Source organism: Nothobranchius furzeri, chromosome 14, assembly GCF_043380555.1.
Source record: "Nothobranchius furzeri strain GRZ-AD chromosome 14, NfurGRZ-RIMD1, whole genome shotgun sequence".
Classification (NCBI taxonomy): Eukaryota; Metazoa; Chordata; class Actinopteri; order Cyprinodontiformes; family Nothobranchiidae; genus Nothobranchius; species Nothobranchius furzeri.
In genome coordinates, this window is record NC_091754.1 from 10,293,224 (window position 1) to 10,308,338 (window position 15,115).

Genomic DNA, 15,115 nt, shown 5'->3' on the forward strand with positions numbered 1-15,115 from the left:
CAGCTACCCATAAGCATTAATGTAGAAGAAATAAATGAAATCTTTAAAATAAAAACATTGAGCTGTCAAAACTCTGATGTATTCATATATTGGAACAGAAGAAACACTTCAGTCTGCACTACTGCCATGACAATATTATAATTAAAGTTCTACTGCCCTCTAGTGGAGTAACCCCAAATAACGTGCTGACAAGTGGTTTCATGGAGCAGATGTTGAGTTTTAAGTACTTTCTAAAGTTTCATGAAAACGTTCATTAAAATGTATTTGATGAAAACATACTTGAAATGTTGTCAGATATGTTTATGTTTATTTATTTAGCAGACGTTTTTATCCAAAGCGACTTACAATTTATAACCTATAGGGCATGTTGTGATCTGTGGGGGAAACTGGAATACCCGGAGGAAACCCACGCATGCATGGGGAGAACACGCAACTCCACGCAGAAAGGCCGCAGCCCAGTTTCGAACCTGCAACCTTTGTGCTGCGAGGCAACAGTGCTAACCACTGCACCACCATGCAGCAGATATGGTAGTCTGACTTATTCTTTCTGCCTGTAACAAGGGCCTCTGAGTCCAGTGTTTTGGTTTTCCATTGCTGGATAATATCTGGTGCACTGAACCAAACTCTAGTATTACTGCTACTACTGCTGCTGCTACTACTGCTACTGCTATTACTACTACTGGTGCTACTACTAATACTGCTACTGCTATACTTGCTGCTATTACTACTTCTAGTACTGTTACTACTACTGCTACTAATACAACTGCTACTGCTGCTGCTACTACTATTCTACTGTTGCTGCTACTACCATACTACTGCTACAGCTATACTACTGCTGCTGCTACTACTAGTAGTACTGCTACTACTACTGCTACTAATACAACTGCTACTACTGCTGCTGCTGCTACTATACTGCTGCTGCTACTACCATACTACTGCTACTGCTATACTACTGCTCCTGCTACTACTATTCTACTGCTACTGCTATACTACTGCTCCTGCTACTACTATTCTACTGCTGCTGCTATACTACTGCTCCTGCTACTACTATTCTACTGCTACTGCTATACTACTGCTCCTGCTACTACTATTCTACTGCTGCTGCTGTACTACTGCTCCTGCTACTACTATTCTACTGCTGCTGCTGTACTACTGCTCCTGCTACTACTATTCTACTGCTGCTGCTATATTACTGCTCCTGCTACTACTATTCTACTGCTGCTGCTATACTACTGCTCCTGCTACTACTATTCTACTGCTGCTGCTATACTACTGCTGCTGCTACTACTATTCTACTGCTGCTGCTATACTACTGCTGCTGCTACTACTATTCTACTGTTGCTGCTTCTACCATACTACTGCTACTGCTATACTACTGCTGCTGCTACTACTAGTAGTACTGCTACTACTACTACTGCTGCTGCTACTATACTGCTGCTGCTACTACCATACTACTGCTACTGCTATACTACTGCTCCTGCTACTACTATTCTACTGCTACTGCTATACTACTGCTCCTGCTACTACTATTCTACTGCTGCTGCTGTACTACTGCTCCTGCTACTACTATTCTACTGCTGCTGCTATACTACTGCTCCTGCTACTACTATTCTACTGCTGCTGCTATACTACTGCTCCTGCTACTACTATTCTACTGCTGCTGCTATACTACTGCTCCTGCTACTACTATTCTACTGCTGCTGCTATACTACTGCTGCTGCTACTACTATTCTACTGTTGCTGCTTCTACCATACTACTGCTACTGCTATACTACTGCTGCTGCTACTACTAGTAGTACTGCTACTACTACTACTGCTGCTGCTACTATACTGCTGCTGCTACTACCATACTACTGCTACTGCTATACTACTGCTCCTGCTACTACTATTCTACTGCTACTGCTATACTACTGCTCCTGCTACTACTATTCTACTGCTGCTGCTGTACTACTGCTCCTGCTACTACTATTCTACTGCTGCTGCTGTACTACTGCTCCTGCTACTACTATTCTACTGCTGCTGCTATACTACTGCTCCTGCTACTACTATTCTACTGCTGCTGCTATACTACTGCTCCTGCTACTACTATTCTACTGCTGCTGCTATACTACTGCTGCTGCTACTACTATTCTACTGTTGCTGCTTCTACCATACTACTGCTACTGCTATACTACTGCTGCTGCTACTACTAGTAGTACTGCTACTACTACTACTGCTGCTGCTACTACTAGTAGTACTGCTACTACTACTACTACTAATACAACTGCTACTACTGCTGCTGCTACTACTATTCTACTGCTGCTGCTATACTACTGCTGCTACTACTGTACTGCTGCTGCTACTACTATACTACTGTTGATGTTACTACCATGCAACTGCTATACTACTGCTGCTGCTACTACTACTACTAGTACTAGTACTGCTACTAACACAACTGCTACTACTGCTGCTACTACTATACTGCTGCTGCTACTACTATACTACTGCTACTGCTATACTACTGCTGCTGCTGCTGCTACTACTACTAGTACTGCTACTAATACTACTGCTACTACTCGCCTCTGACAGACCGCCCCAGGGCGGCTGCGGCTACACAGTAGCTTACCATCACTGGCAGTGTGTGAATGTGAGAGTGCATGAAAGCGTCTTTGAGTGTCCTAAAATAGTGCTATATAAGTTTGATGTATTATTATTATTACTACTACTGCTACTAATACAACTGCTATTTCTATACTGCTGCTGCTACTACTACTAGTACTGCTACTACAACTGCTGTTACTACTACTACTACAGCTACTACTGCTACTAGCACTGCTGCTACTTCTACTAGTACTACTACTACTACTGCTACTACTACTGCTGCTATTACTACTACTGCTATGCTACTGCTGCTGCTACTACTACTAGTACTGCTACTACAACTGCTGCTACTACTATACTGCTGCAGCTACTACTACTGCTACTAGTACTGCTGCTACTACTACTAGTACTACTACTGCTACTACTATTGCTGCTACTACTAGTGTACTACTACTTCTACTGCTGTACTACTACTGCTGTTACTACTACTAGTACTGCTGCTACTACTACTAGTACTATTCCTATTGCTACACTACCATTGCTACTGCTACTAGTACTGCTACTAGTACTATACGTATACCTATAGGTAGTAGCAGTAGCAGTAAGAGTAACTGCCACTACTACTACTACTGCTACAATTATTATTGCTACTACTAGATCTTGGGGTCTTTGTGTATTTTTAGTGGGGTTTTTTTTGGTAAAATTTTTGTTTCTGCAGCTTCTAACAACAAAAATATTGCAGTAATTTAGATTTTTATTTACTTATTCTGGAGTTTCTCAGCTAAAACAAAAGAAAAATGTATCTAAAATTCAAACCAACCTCCGTAATCCTGCTGTGTCAGGTGTTACAGATAAATTTTTTTTAATTTTTTTTTTATTTAGACATTTGAATAACAAACATACATGGTATTGTAGAATATAGAAAGGGTATAAACATTCCACATCTTGTAATAACAAGTTGAACAAGTTATGTATACAACTACAAGTATACTTAAACAAAAAGGTATATTTTAGGAGAAAACAGATTAACAAAATAACTGGGAAAAAAATTGAAAATAAATAAATAAACAAAATAAAATGCTCAAGGTACAAATAAACAAGTAAATCAAGTGAAATTATACATTCGGCACAGCTCTAGTGTTTTACACGCTTTGGAGTTAGTACTGTTATTAAGATTCTTCAGATAATTGGAAAACAGGGCTGTAAAAGCAAATATGTTTGGACGCTGTTGAGAGAATTTTGTACAATGTATGTGAAATTTGGCAAAAATGATCAGAAGATTAATAATATATATTTTTCCTGAAATAATTTTATCAGTATGTGAGAGGCCAAATAGAATATGGTGAAACTTCAGTTTACAAGAGGGATCAATTTTGGTGTTTATAAAATTATTTAGATCAATCCAAAATACATGTGTATAAGTGCAATCCCAAAATAAATGACATATTGTTTCCTCTGCATTGCCGCAAAAAGTACAAAGAGTATCAATATTTTTCTTACGTTTAACCAGATATGTCTTTACCGGAAAACATCTGTGGATCAACTTAAACGAAACCTCTCTTATCTTATTAGTTATAATAAATTTTCTTGGTAGAATCCAAGTGTTTTTCCAGTCTATATCATTGTAAATATTGTTCCAGTAAAATACAGCTGCAGGTTTGGAAACAATATCTCTTTGAATGATTTGTCTAATACATTGATTTGTGGCTTTATCACTCAATAAAGGACATATGTTACCGATGAATATGCTACCGGGATTTAGTTCTGGAATAATACAATTTCTACCCTTAGGAGCAGACACCAATAACCTTCTCACTCCATCTGGTATTGCATCAAAAACTACAGCGTATTCTCTTGGAGTGACAGGAAAATCATAAACAAACAAAAATTCCTTATAGGAAAATAATTGACCATCATCATTCAGTAACTGACTTACAAGTAAAATATTTCTATCAACCCATTTTTGAATATATAATGATTTATTCTTAAATTTAATATCCTGATTGTTCCAAATGAAATATTTATGGGGAGAAAAGTTGTGAGAGTATATCATTAACCAAGATGATAAGAGTTGACTATGAAAGTTGGAGAGTTTAATCGGTAATTTAGAGATTTTGTAATTGCATCTTAGCAGAAAGTGCAGTCCTCCAAATGAGTTAAAGATGTGGTTGGTAACAACGTTCCAAATTGAACTGGGATTTTTTAAAAAGAGTTTGATCCATTTGATTTTAAAAGACGCGTTTAAGGAGGTGAAATCTAAAGAGTTTAGACCGCCAAAACACAATTTGTTTATCATTACATTTTTTTTAATATGATGTATTCTCTTTTTCCAAATGAAGTTAAATAATATTCTATCAATTTTTGTGCATAGTTCTTTCGAAACATCAAGTGCCATAGCTGCATAAATAAGTCGGGAGAGGCCTTCAACTTTGGCTACCAAGGATCTTCCTGTAATGGATAATTCTCTTTGAAGCCAAAGATTAAATTTATGTTGTATTGCAGTTATAAGAGGGTCAAAATTTTCAGATAATCTGGCATCTTGGTCTTTTTGAATGATAATACCAAGATATTTAACCTTATTTTTAACAGGGACACCTGATATAATAGTATCCGTGCAGAATTTAACAGGGAGAAGTTCACATTTTGGAATGTTGAGTTTAAGACCAGAGGCTATTGAGAAATTATTGACAACTTTGAGAGCTTCATCAACTTGATATTTATCTTTTAAAAAAAGTGTTGTGTCATCCGCTAGTTGAGTAATAGATAGTACTCTGCCAGCAATAGAGAGACCCACCACACTGCTATTTTTAAAGTGAATAGAAAGTAACTGCATAGGAAGAAGGAAGAGAAATGCGGAAAGTGGACAGCCTTGCCGGATCCCACGGTTGATATCAAATCTTTTCGTTGTACCAAATGGGAGTTTGATTGAGCTATTTGCATCTGCATATGGAGTTTGAATTGATTCCTTAAAGATATTTCCAAAACCGAAAATGTCAAGTGCTCTGAACATGAATTCATGTTCAATGGAGTCGAAAGCTTTATAGAAATCCAAAAAAAGAATGAAACTATTATCCGTGATTAAATCTGAATAATCCAAAATATCAATTACCAGTCTTATATTGTTAGTTATGTGTTTACCAGTCATGAAACCAGACTGTGTTTCATCAATGATATCATTCAGTGCACATTTTAACTTTTTAGCCAAACACATAGCAATTATTTTATAATCATTATTCAGCAGTGAAATAGGTCTCCAATTTTCTATCGAAAGGAAGTCTTTTTGAGGTTTTGGAATCAAAGTAATTAGCCCCTGAGTCAAAGAAGGAGGCAGCTTGTTATTATCAATGCTTTCAATATATACTTTATGTAAAAAGCACGACAGATCCTTTGAAAATAATTTGTAAAATTCCGAAGTCAAACCGTCATTCCCTGGACTCTTATTAAGCTTCATTTTATTAATAGCCTCTTCAATGTCTAGTATTGTGGTGGGGGAATCACAAATGGCTTTATTATTGTCACTAATAATCTTAATATTACTTAAGGAGTTAAAAAAAATTTCCATGGCTTCTGTAGAAAGATTAGATTTATATAAATTTTTATAGAAAAGTTCACAAGTCTTGGAAATCACTTGAGGGTCTTGTGTGATGATCCCGTCTGTACAAAGTTTAGTCATGCTGGCAAGAGCATTATGGTGTTTTTCTAATTTGAAAAAATAGCTAGAGTTTTGTTCTCCCTCTTCAAGCCATTTCCTTCTTGACCGCACAAAGGTACCTTTTACCTTGTAAATATATATATTATCTAATTTTAATTGTAGAATTTGAAGTCTGTTCCGGTTATCTTCCGATAAATTATCAGGTGATCTAGACAAGGTAAAAATTTCAGAAATTATTTCTGACTCTTCTTTTTTTTTTTTTTAACTGTTTCAGCTCCCCTTTTCATTAAAAGGGACCTCAATTCAAATTTCATTAGCTCCCAATTTTTACAAAAAGTATTTTCAACACATGCCTTGTTCCAAAACTCATCTATTTTTGTTTTAATTTCCTTTACCAAAGAATCATTCAGTAGAAGAGAATTATTTAATTTCCAATATGAATTCACTCTTTTAGATGGTTTTCTAGCACACAAACATATCTCCAGAAAAATTGTTTTATGATCTGTCAAGGGTGTTGGCAACATTTTTGATGTAGAAACATATTCGGATAAAGGATCAGAAATTAGCCAATAATCAATACGAGACTGTAAGGAGCCAGATCTATTTTTCCATGAAAATTCCTTAATTGTTGGATTTTTGATTCTCCAGATATCAATAAGGTCTCTTTCATTTATAAAATCCAACATGTAATTACTACTCTCCTGACTTTTACTTGGCCATCTGTCTATCATGTCATTGAGTGAATGATTCCAGTCTCCTCCTAATATAATCTTTAGATTAGCAAATTTACTTATTAAAGACTCAATTTTTTCATTTATAACAAGTATTAGGTCAATATTCTCCTGTTTGTTATTATAGCCGTAAATGTTACCCAATAAGAGGGTCTGATCATTAAAAAAAACAACCAGCAAAATAAAATGTCCGTTTGGATCAGTTTCTGACAATATAATTTTTCCATTAAATTTATGTTTTAAGATCAGAGTTCCCGCTGAATGATTTGTGCCATGAGACATCCATAAATCTTCACCCCATTGAGATTTCCAGAAGTTAGCGTCCTTAGGTTCAGAATGAGATTCTTGTAAGAAACAAAAGTCAGTATTCAAACTTTTAGCATATAAAAACAGAGCTTTCCTTTTGGTATTGTCTCTTAGTCCTCGAGCATTAAAAGAAATAAAAGATAAAGATGAAATTTTGAAAAGTAAATAAAGATTTTACCCTGAGAAGAGTGTGTAAGCTTCAGAGAGAGCAGAACTACTCTGTCTAAAAAAGTGCTTCACAAAACAATTTAGCAGCAACAGCATACTATAAGTCTTCAGAACAATAGGGGAACGAGACCTTGAGGTATATCCACAACTGGGCTGGAAGAGATTTCAGTGAATTTCTTTTCTGTTCACGAAAGCACGGGCTCCCACGAAGTAGGCAATTTTCCCTTCCTTACGTGCTTTCTCCACCTGTGGCCATAGTTGGTTGCGCCTCTCTCGGTCCTCGGGAGAGAGATCTTCTTTTAAATGGAGCTTCCTTGTCTTCAGGTAGTCAGATCGCTTCGCCGCCTTCCAGATGATGTCTCGAAAGTGTCTCATAGTAAATTGCAGGATTATGGCGCGATGCAGTGGTGCAGAAGAGGACTCACGTCGTCGGCCGATTCTGTGGACTGAATCGAGTACCTCCGGGAACTTATCTCGGTGGCCAGGATCCATGTTTTGGCAGATTTCAATAACCTTACTGCGTACATCTTCTCCTTCTTCTTCAGGTAGACCGTGAAGTCGCAGGTTCCATCTTCGTTTATACCGAGACAACTCCAGCACTTTGTTTTCCAGTGTTTGAATTTTCTCTTCTGCTTTATCCACTTTTACTTCAGTACGAGACACTTTTCCTTTTAGCTCTCTGAGATCTTCTGAGATAAAGTTAATAGTAACCTTCAGGTCGTTAATACTCTTCTTGATGTTAGCTCCTTGCTCTTCGATAGCCATCTTGAGCGTCTTAATAATGCTTTCCGCTGTGTCAGTTTCCATCACTCTTTTCTTACCAGGTTTTGACGGGGAGGAAGTAGGAGTAATAAGAGTTCTCTTATTTGAGCTCAGTTTTTTTTCCATCACATACAGCTAGAAGTTTGCACCTTAGGGTTCGATTTGCTGCTTATAAAGGAATTTTAAGACGGAGCAAGTTCTGTAAAGACCGTTCACAGCGCCGCCATCTTGGGGACCCACCTCACATCGGTGTTACAGATAAATTGGTCTCACCTGTAAAACCCGGACAGCGTCATCATTATCAGCCTATTATTGGGGACCGACAGCAGGTCACGTGGTTCTGCAGCGCATCCTTCTCAGCCCTCCAGCTGGATCAGTACCGGGTTACAGGATGGATCCGCTCGACTGCTTCCGTCTCTAGTCGTTATTTGCTTACCTTTCCATTGTGTTTGTTGTTTTTTCCAGCAGCTGGACTGCTCCGCCTCACACCGCAGGTACGTCGCTCTTGTTTTATCGATGCAAATCTCTCCACCCTCTGCAGGACGCGCGTGCACGCCCACACGCACGCATCTCAAACTGATGCAGAGAGGCGGATTTCACAGACAAACGTTTGCAGCGCATTTCCCGGTTTTTGTGTCGGAAGTTTCTGCAGCTTTTGTCTCCTGCGGGCACGGTGTTGTGTTTGGGTGCTCCGGCGTGCGTCGGACATGGTAGCTGTCTGATTTGGTCTTTCTCTGCTGCTTTTGTGCTGTTTTATACGGAATAAAAGTGGATTATCTGTGTGTGAAGAAGGAAGCAGAAGCTCTGCAGCTGATATCGAAGCTGAATGTGAGTTTAGAGGCTGGAATCATAATCTGTAGTAATGACTCAGCAAGTTTGAGGAGAGGAAACTCAACACTGTAAAACCTAATAGGTATTGATCTGATCCGTCTTTGGTTTATAAATTTGAGGTTCAGAGTCAGGAGGAAAAACTGAGTTTGTTGTAGAAGAATAATGTTTCAGAAGCTGTGTAAATGACTGACAAATAAGAAAGATATAATTTGTGTTCTTGTTTCTGTTCACGTATATGTAGCTTGCTGAAAAAAATAATTTCATTAAGATAATAATCAAATTGATATTATTGACAATGACCTGGAAAAAAATCATTGTAACTGGTGAAAAATATGCTCTTATTTTGACAGGCCGTGCTCATTTCCTCTCCTTCAAAAGTCTTGTGGTGGCAGAGCGAGGGCAAAACACATCGGTACCACTTGACATGTCCAAAAATTTTAATAACAAATCTTCATTAATTTTCAATGATGATCCCCAATTGATCAACAGAAAACTTTCTATAATTTTATTTTACACATTATTAAATTGTTGTTTTCATTCTATTTCTAACCAAGATATTTAAACCTATTATTCCACCATATAAAAATAATATTGTAGGTGAAGAAGATGGGAGATTATTACTCACATCATGTCATGAACAGAACTTGGAGGACCCGTGATGACACCAAACACAGTAAGACGTTTTTAACAGTCTTTACTAGCCAGAAGCTAATAGGAGGCGTTCCTGGAGAAAACTCAGGTAAGGGCAGAGTCAAAGGCAGGCGTGGGTTGAAACCAGATCGAAACTAAGCAAGTACAGGGAGCAGGCTGGAGACGTGGTCGTAGACAGGCTTGGGTTGTGGTGGCAGGCAGAGTTCTTGGTGATGGTCAGACGTGAAAACGAGGTCAAGGGACTGTGATCAGGCAGGAAGGAAGGCTGGAATATTTACTGGCAAAAGTGTTAAATAATCAGGCGCTCGCTTGGTGTTAGATCAGGAGTCTTATAGGGAGCAATGCAGGTGGAGCTGATGAGAGACAGGTGGTTTGGATGATGTTGATGGTGAGTTGACTGTGGTTGCTGGGGAAACTGGGCTTGGCTGGAGCGGTGGCATGAGGGGACCAGGTATGATGCATGAAGGCTGATGAGATGAATGATGGTGCATGGAGGTCAGGGCATGGCAGGATCATGACAGGATGGATCCTTGGGGGCCGGCGACGATGAACCAGGGACCACGAGACTCTGGGAGGCCGGCGTTGACGAGGACGAAGCCGGAGGGCCCTGGGAGGCTGGCGTCAGCGGGCGAGGACAGGGGCGGAGGTGCAGACTTGAGTGGAGGCGCGGGAGGCTGGAGGCGCAAACATTGCTGGAGGTGGGTCCGCCGTCTGGACTGGAGGCAGAGCTGATGCAGGAGGGGACGTGACCTGACTTGAGGCGCCGGACTTGGCACTGACTTGGCTGGAGGCACCGGACCTGGCACTGGCTTGACTGGAGGCGCCGGACTTGGCGCTGACTTGACTGGAGGTGCCGGACCTGGCGCTGGCTTGGCTGACTTGACTGGAGGCGCCGGACCTGGCGCTGGCTTGGCTGACTTGACTGGAGGCGCCGGACCTGGCGCTGGTTTGGCTGGAGGCGGCTTGGCTGGCTTGACTGGAGGGGGTGCTGGCTTACCTGGAGGCGCCGGAGGTGGTGCTGGCTTGGCTGGAGGAGATGGGGACGCTGGAGGCAAAGTCTCTGGAGAAGACGGGGACACTGGCGGAGCCACTTAGATGGGCGGAGCCTCTTGGACGAGCGGAGCCCCTTGGACGGGCAGCGCCGGGACCACCACTGGAACTGGATGGGGTGCACCCTCAGGGACCACTGCGTGACCTGTATGCGGTGCGACCCCTAGGACCACCGCTGGACCTGGATGCGGTGCGACCCCTGGGACCACCGCTGGACGTGGATGTGGTGCGACCCCTGGGACCACCGCTGGACCTGGACACGGTGCAACCCCTGGGACCACCGCTGGACTTGGATGCGGTGCGACCCCTGGGACCACCGCATCCACTCCAGCCAAGCCAGCGCCGGACCTGGCTCTGGCTTGGCTGGCTTGACTGGAGGTGCCGGAGGTGGTGTTGGCTTGACTGGAGGCGCTGGAGGTGGTGTTGGCTTGACTGGAGGCGCCAGAGGTGATGCTGGCTTGGCTGGAGGCACCGGAGGTGGCGCTGGCTTGGCTGGAGGCGCTGGCTTGGCTGGAGGCGCCGGAGGTGGTGCTGGCTTGGCTGGAGGCACCGGAGGTGGCGCTGGCTTGGCTGGAGGAGACGGGGACGCTGGAGGCAAAGTCTCTGGAGAAGAGCCTCTTGGACAAGCGGAGCCCCTTGCACGGGCAGCACTAGAACCACCACTGGACCTGGATGTGGTGCGACCCCTGGGACCACCGCTGGACGTGAATGCGGTGCGACCCCTTGGACCACCGCTGGAAGTGGATGCGGTGCGACCCCTTGTACCACTGCTGGACGTGAATGCGGTGCGACCCCTTGGACCACCGCTGGAAGGGGATGCGGTGCGACACCTGGGACCACCACTGGACATGGCATGGCAATAGGGTCTTGAGACCTGAGCAGCGTTGATGCAAAACCTTGGATCTGGGGGCTGGTCACCTGACGAGCTGGTTCGCAGTAGATCCAGGAGTTCGGTCACCCTGGTCTCAAAAACGGAGATGGCGCGGTCTACTCTGAGTCGCCCTTCCTGTGTCAGCGTCGAGTCCATGTTGTGGCCAGATTATTCTGTCATGAACAGAACTCGGAGGACCTGTGAAGATACTAAACAGTAAGACATTTTTAACAGTCTTTATTAGCCAGAAGCTAATAGGAGGTATTACCGGAGAAAACTCAGGTAAGGGCAGAGTCAAAGGCAGGCGTGGGTCGAAACCAGGGCTGGGCGATATGGCAAAAATAGAATATCACGATTTTTCCAATATTTTATCACGATTTCGATTTTATCACGATTTTTTTATCCATGAATAGCATAACTTCAATTGCGTATTAAAGAAGAGAAACATTGAATAAATAGACATTTATTCATATTAGGGATAATCAGCACAGTGCTAACACACTTATATTTTAAACTCACACCAGAGATGATAAAAGCCCTGAGAGAAACAATTACAAAAATCAGTTTTTCTCGTTTTTCAAGTAACTTAACATCAATTAAAATCGTAAACATATTTAAAGTGCAAACATGTCAATTGCAAACGTATTGTGCAAACATTAACTTGTTCAAAATACTATGTAGCTCCCAGTTGCTCATGTAGTGGATAGTTAAGCTCAAATACGGCTCTGATGTGCGGCTGGACCAGAGATCGCTTGTGGTAGCAAATAACTGCGCATTCTGAATATTTTCTGCAATAAGTCTCTAAATAAAGTAAAATTTTCCAGTGCAGATTGGAGACAACCCATAGAAGCACTGATTTGATCTCATTTCAGAGAAAAATAGAACAGGTTAGATGCACCTAATAAATAAAATTACTAACAAACTCAGGAATCTTTCTTTGCTTCACTGTTCTGGTGCTGAAAATATCACTAATGCGGATCAAAGGAGATACACAGATGAATGCACCTCTTATTATTTGGAGACTACATTTACTGCAGCTGGCAGAGGCAGAGATTTTTTCTATTGATACACGGAATTTACAGAATCATTTTAAATGTTAATAGGGGAAGACTGCAGGAGGGAGCGGTAAAATACAGAGGTCCCTAACAAAAACAAGAAACTTTACGAGTCTGATGAAACCCGCTGGTTTTCCATCAGGCAGTCACGGGGCAGCTCCATCGACCCAGTGACCGAGCTCAGTCGGTACCGACACCGGCTCGGCAGAGGGTGAACGAGCCGAGGCGACATCGTGCTCTGCTTAAGAAGCGGTGTTATTTTCCTGCTTCAGAAGAAGCGTCCAACGTGTTTTTACGCTTTCTCCGAGACATGTCACGTCACTAAGTTGTTATCGCCGCGCGCTAAGGAAACCCTGCGTTCCTCTTCGGAACGAAAACCTCGTCGCTCAGCCGCGGCGAAGCCATGTTTGTTCACACACAGGTGAAGGTGAAAACAAGCGGGGCACTAATATATTACTATGACTCACTCTGATTGGTTAAGGGTCAAACAAAGGCGTGTCATTCGCCTGAGGTAAGTTCCCTTTTCATTCAGAGGCAGAAATTCAACAGCAGAGCTGTGAATCGTGATAAAACGGTCTCTCAAAAATGACAGACCGTCAGATGTGTAGATCGTAAAACGGTCTAAAATCGTCATATCGCCCAGCCCTAGTCGAAACCAGATCGAAACTAAGCAGGTACAGGGAGCAGGCTGGAGACATGGTCGTAGACAATGCTAGGGTTGTGGTGGCAGGCAGAGTTCTTGGTGATGGTCAGGCGTAGAAACGAGGTCAAGGGACTGTGATCAGGCAGGAAGGAAAGCAGGAATATTTACTGGCAAAATTGTTCAATAATCTGGCGCTCGCTTGGTGTAGGACCAGGAGTCTTACGCCGGGAACACACCGGCTGCTGAAGCGCCGCGAAACGAGGACCGCCTTCATTCGGTGCCCTTGTTATCTTATTCTATAGACAACATGGGCCGCCGAAGCGCCACACGCCGGCATGCGCCGGCGTTCCAGCTCGCGCCTTGCAGTGATTGTTTTGGCGTCTGCTCTATTTTTTTCGCGAGCCGCGGGTGAACCTCGTCAATTCTGGCAGGAAGTCAAACCTAGACATTAGAGGCAGGCCGGTAAATTTAACAAATTAAAGCATTTCAAAATACAATTCCGCGTTAGTCAAATGTGTTCGTAAACAGACACTGCATAAAAACAACACACACGCACACACAAGTTCGCTCTGTGTGTGTGTGTGACCACGTGAAGGGGGTGTGGTTTTGGGTGTCTTTCAACCGGAGCAAACAGGACAGAGGCAGAAAATCGTAGGGCAGCTATTAACAACTGGTTCACTCCATAGGTTCACACACACGTACAAACACACATACAAACAGCAAGGGGGGGGGGGGGGTGTAGAGGAAAAGAGCAGAGAAAAGGCAGAGAGGAAATGGAGGACACCAAGTGGTTAAAAGAAAAACTACGAGGTGCACCTCGACCGGAGAGGAGAAACAAGCATCTGGTCTGAACTGAGGAGCAGCAGCCGAATTCTGTGAGCGCTTCGCCTCCCGGCGCTTCGGCGGCCGGTGTGTTCCCGGCGTTATAGGGAGCAATGCAGGTGGAGCAGATGAGGAGTTAATGAGAGACAGGTGGTTTGGATGATGTTGATGGTGAGTTGACTGTGGTTGCTGGGGAACCTGGGCTTGGCTGGAGCGGTGGTATGAGGGGACCAGGTGTGATGCATGAAGGTCAGGGCATGGCAAGATCATGACACATCAGTGCAATTTACATCTAAAAATGAAGACTAAAAGAAAAATGTTCCATAATTGTACCTTCAAATCATCGGCTAAAACGTCCAGCTAGCTTTAAGTCCATGTGAATTAGACTGCATTTAACTCATTGCGGAGCTTTTTTCTGCTCTTTTTGGAAGCTCTTTGGAGTTACAGAATAAAACAAAGATTTCAAATATTTGTGACACAAATTCTAGAAACATGTTCACATATTAGAAAACCTAAATGCAAAAAATAAATACGGCTACAAGTAACACGGTGCGCTCTACACATACAATACGATTAGATCCTGCTCAGTGTTGTGAGTAACCTGATAGCAGCTGAAGTGAATCTGCTTCAGAGGGGATTACATTACTCCTAACAGGTCGTAAAGTATCCAGATGTTGGCCAAGGTTTCAGCATAACACTTAGTTAGAGGCTGTAGATGCTGTTCGGTCTTGAAGCTGATTTTATTATTGGATCTTCAGTCGGATAGTGAAGTGTGAGGCAGAGCCTTCAGCCAACATGTCCCCGAGTGTGCTGCCCACTTGTCTCTAAATATAAATCCACACACCAAGAAATAACCTGCCTCTGTATCTGAAGGGGCTTGATGCGTCCTGGAGTCTTAAGAGCTGTTGCAATCGGGATGAACCTTCAGAAGGAAGAATGTATCAGTTATTGCACATCAGATTTCTGCAGAATGTTTCTGGTTCTGCACAAGAA

General features: G+C 42.5%; 2 protein-coding genes across 4 annotated transcripts in view; both read left to right on the plus strand.

The window, feature by feature from the left end:
• Positions 1 to 8,555: 8,555 nt before the first annotated feature.
• The window catches only part of slc4a3 (solute carrier family 4 member 3), an 80,319-nt gene continuing 73,759 nt past the window's right edge, over positions 8,556 to 15,115 (plus strand). Inside the window, exon 1 of one of the 3 annotated variants that reach the window (XM_070543910.1) lies at positions 8,556 to 8,693. The gene's annotated coding sequence lies outside the window, so the exon portion shown is untranslated. Of the gene's footprint in view, positions 8,694 to 8,777; positions 9,028 to 15,115 lie in introns of those variants that run through there. The other 2 variants (XM_070543912.1, XM_070543911.1) reach the window with 2 other exon arrangements.
• LOC129164977 (paraneoplastic antigen Ma6E-like) lies at positions 10,821 to 11,783 on the plus strand. Its single transcript, XM_070543919.1, has one exon. The coding sequence runs from the start codon at positions 10,917 to 10,919 to the stop codon at positions 11,592 to 11,594; it is 678 nt and encodes a 225-aa protein (XP_070400020.1). The 5' UTR covers positions 10,821 to 10,916; the 3' UTR covers positions 11,595 to 11,783.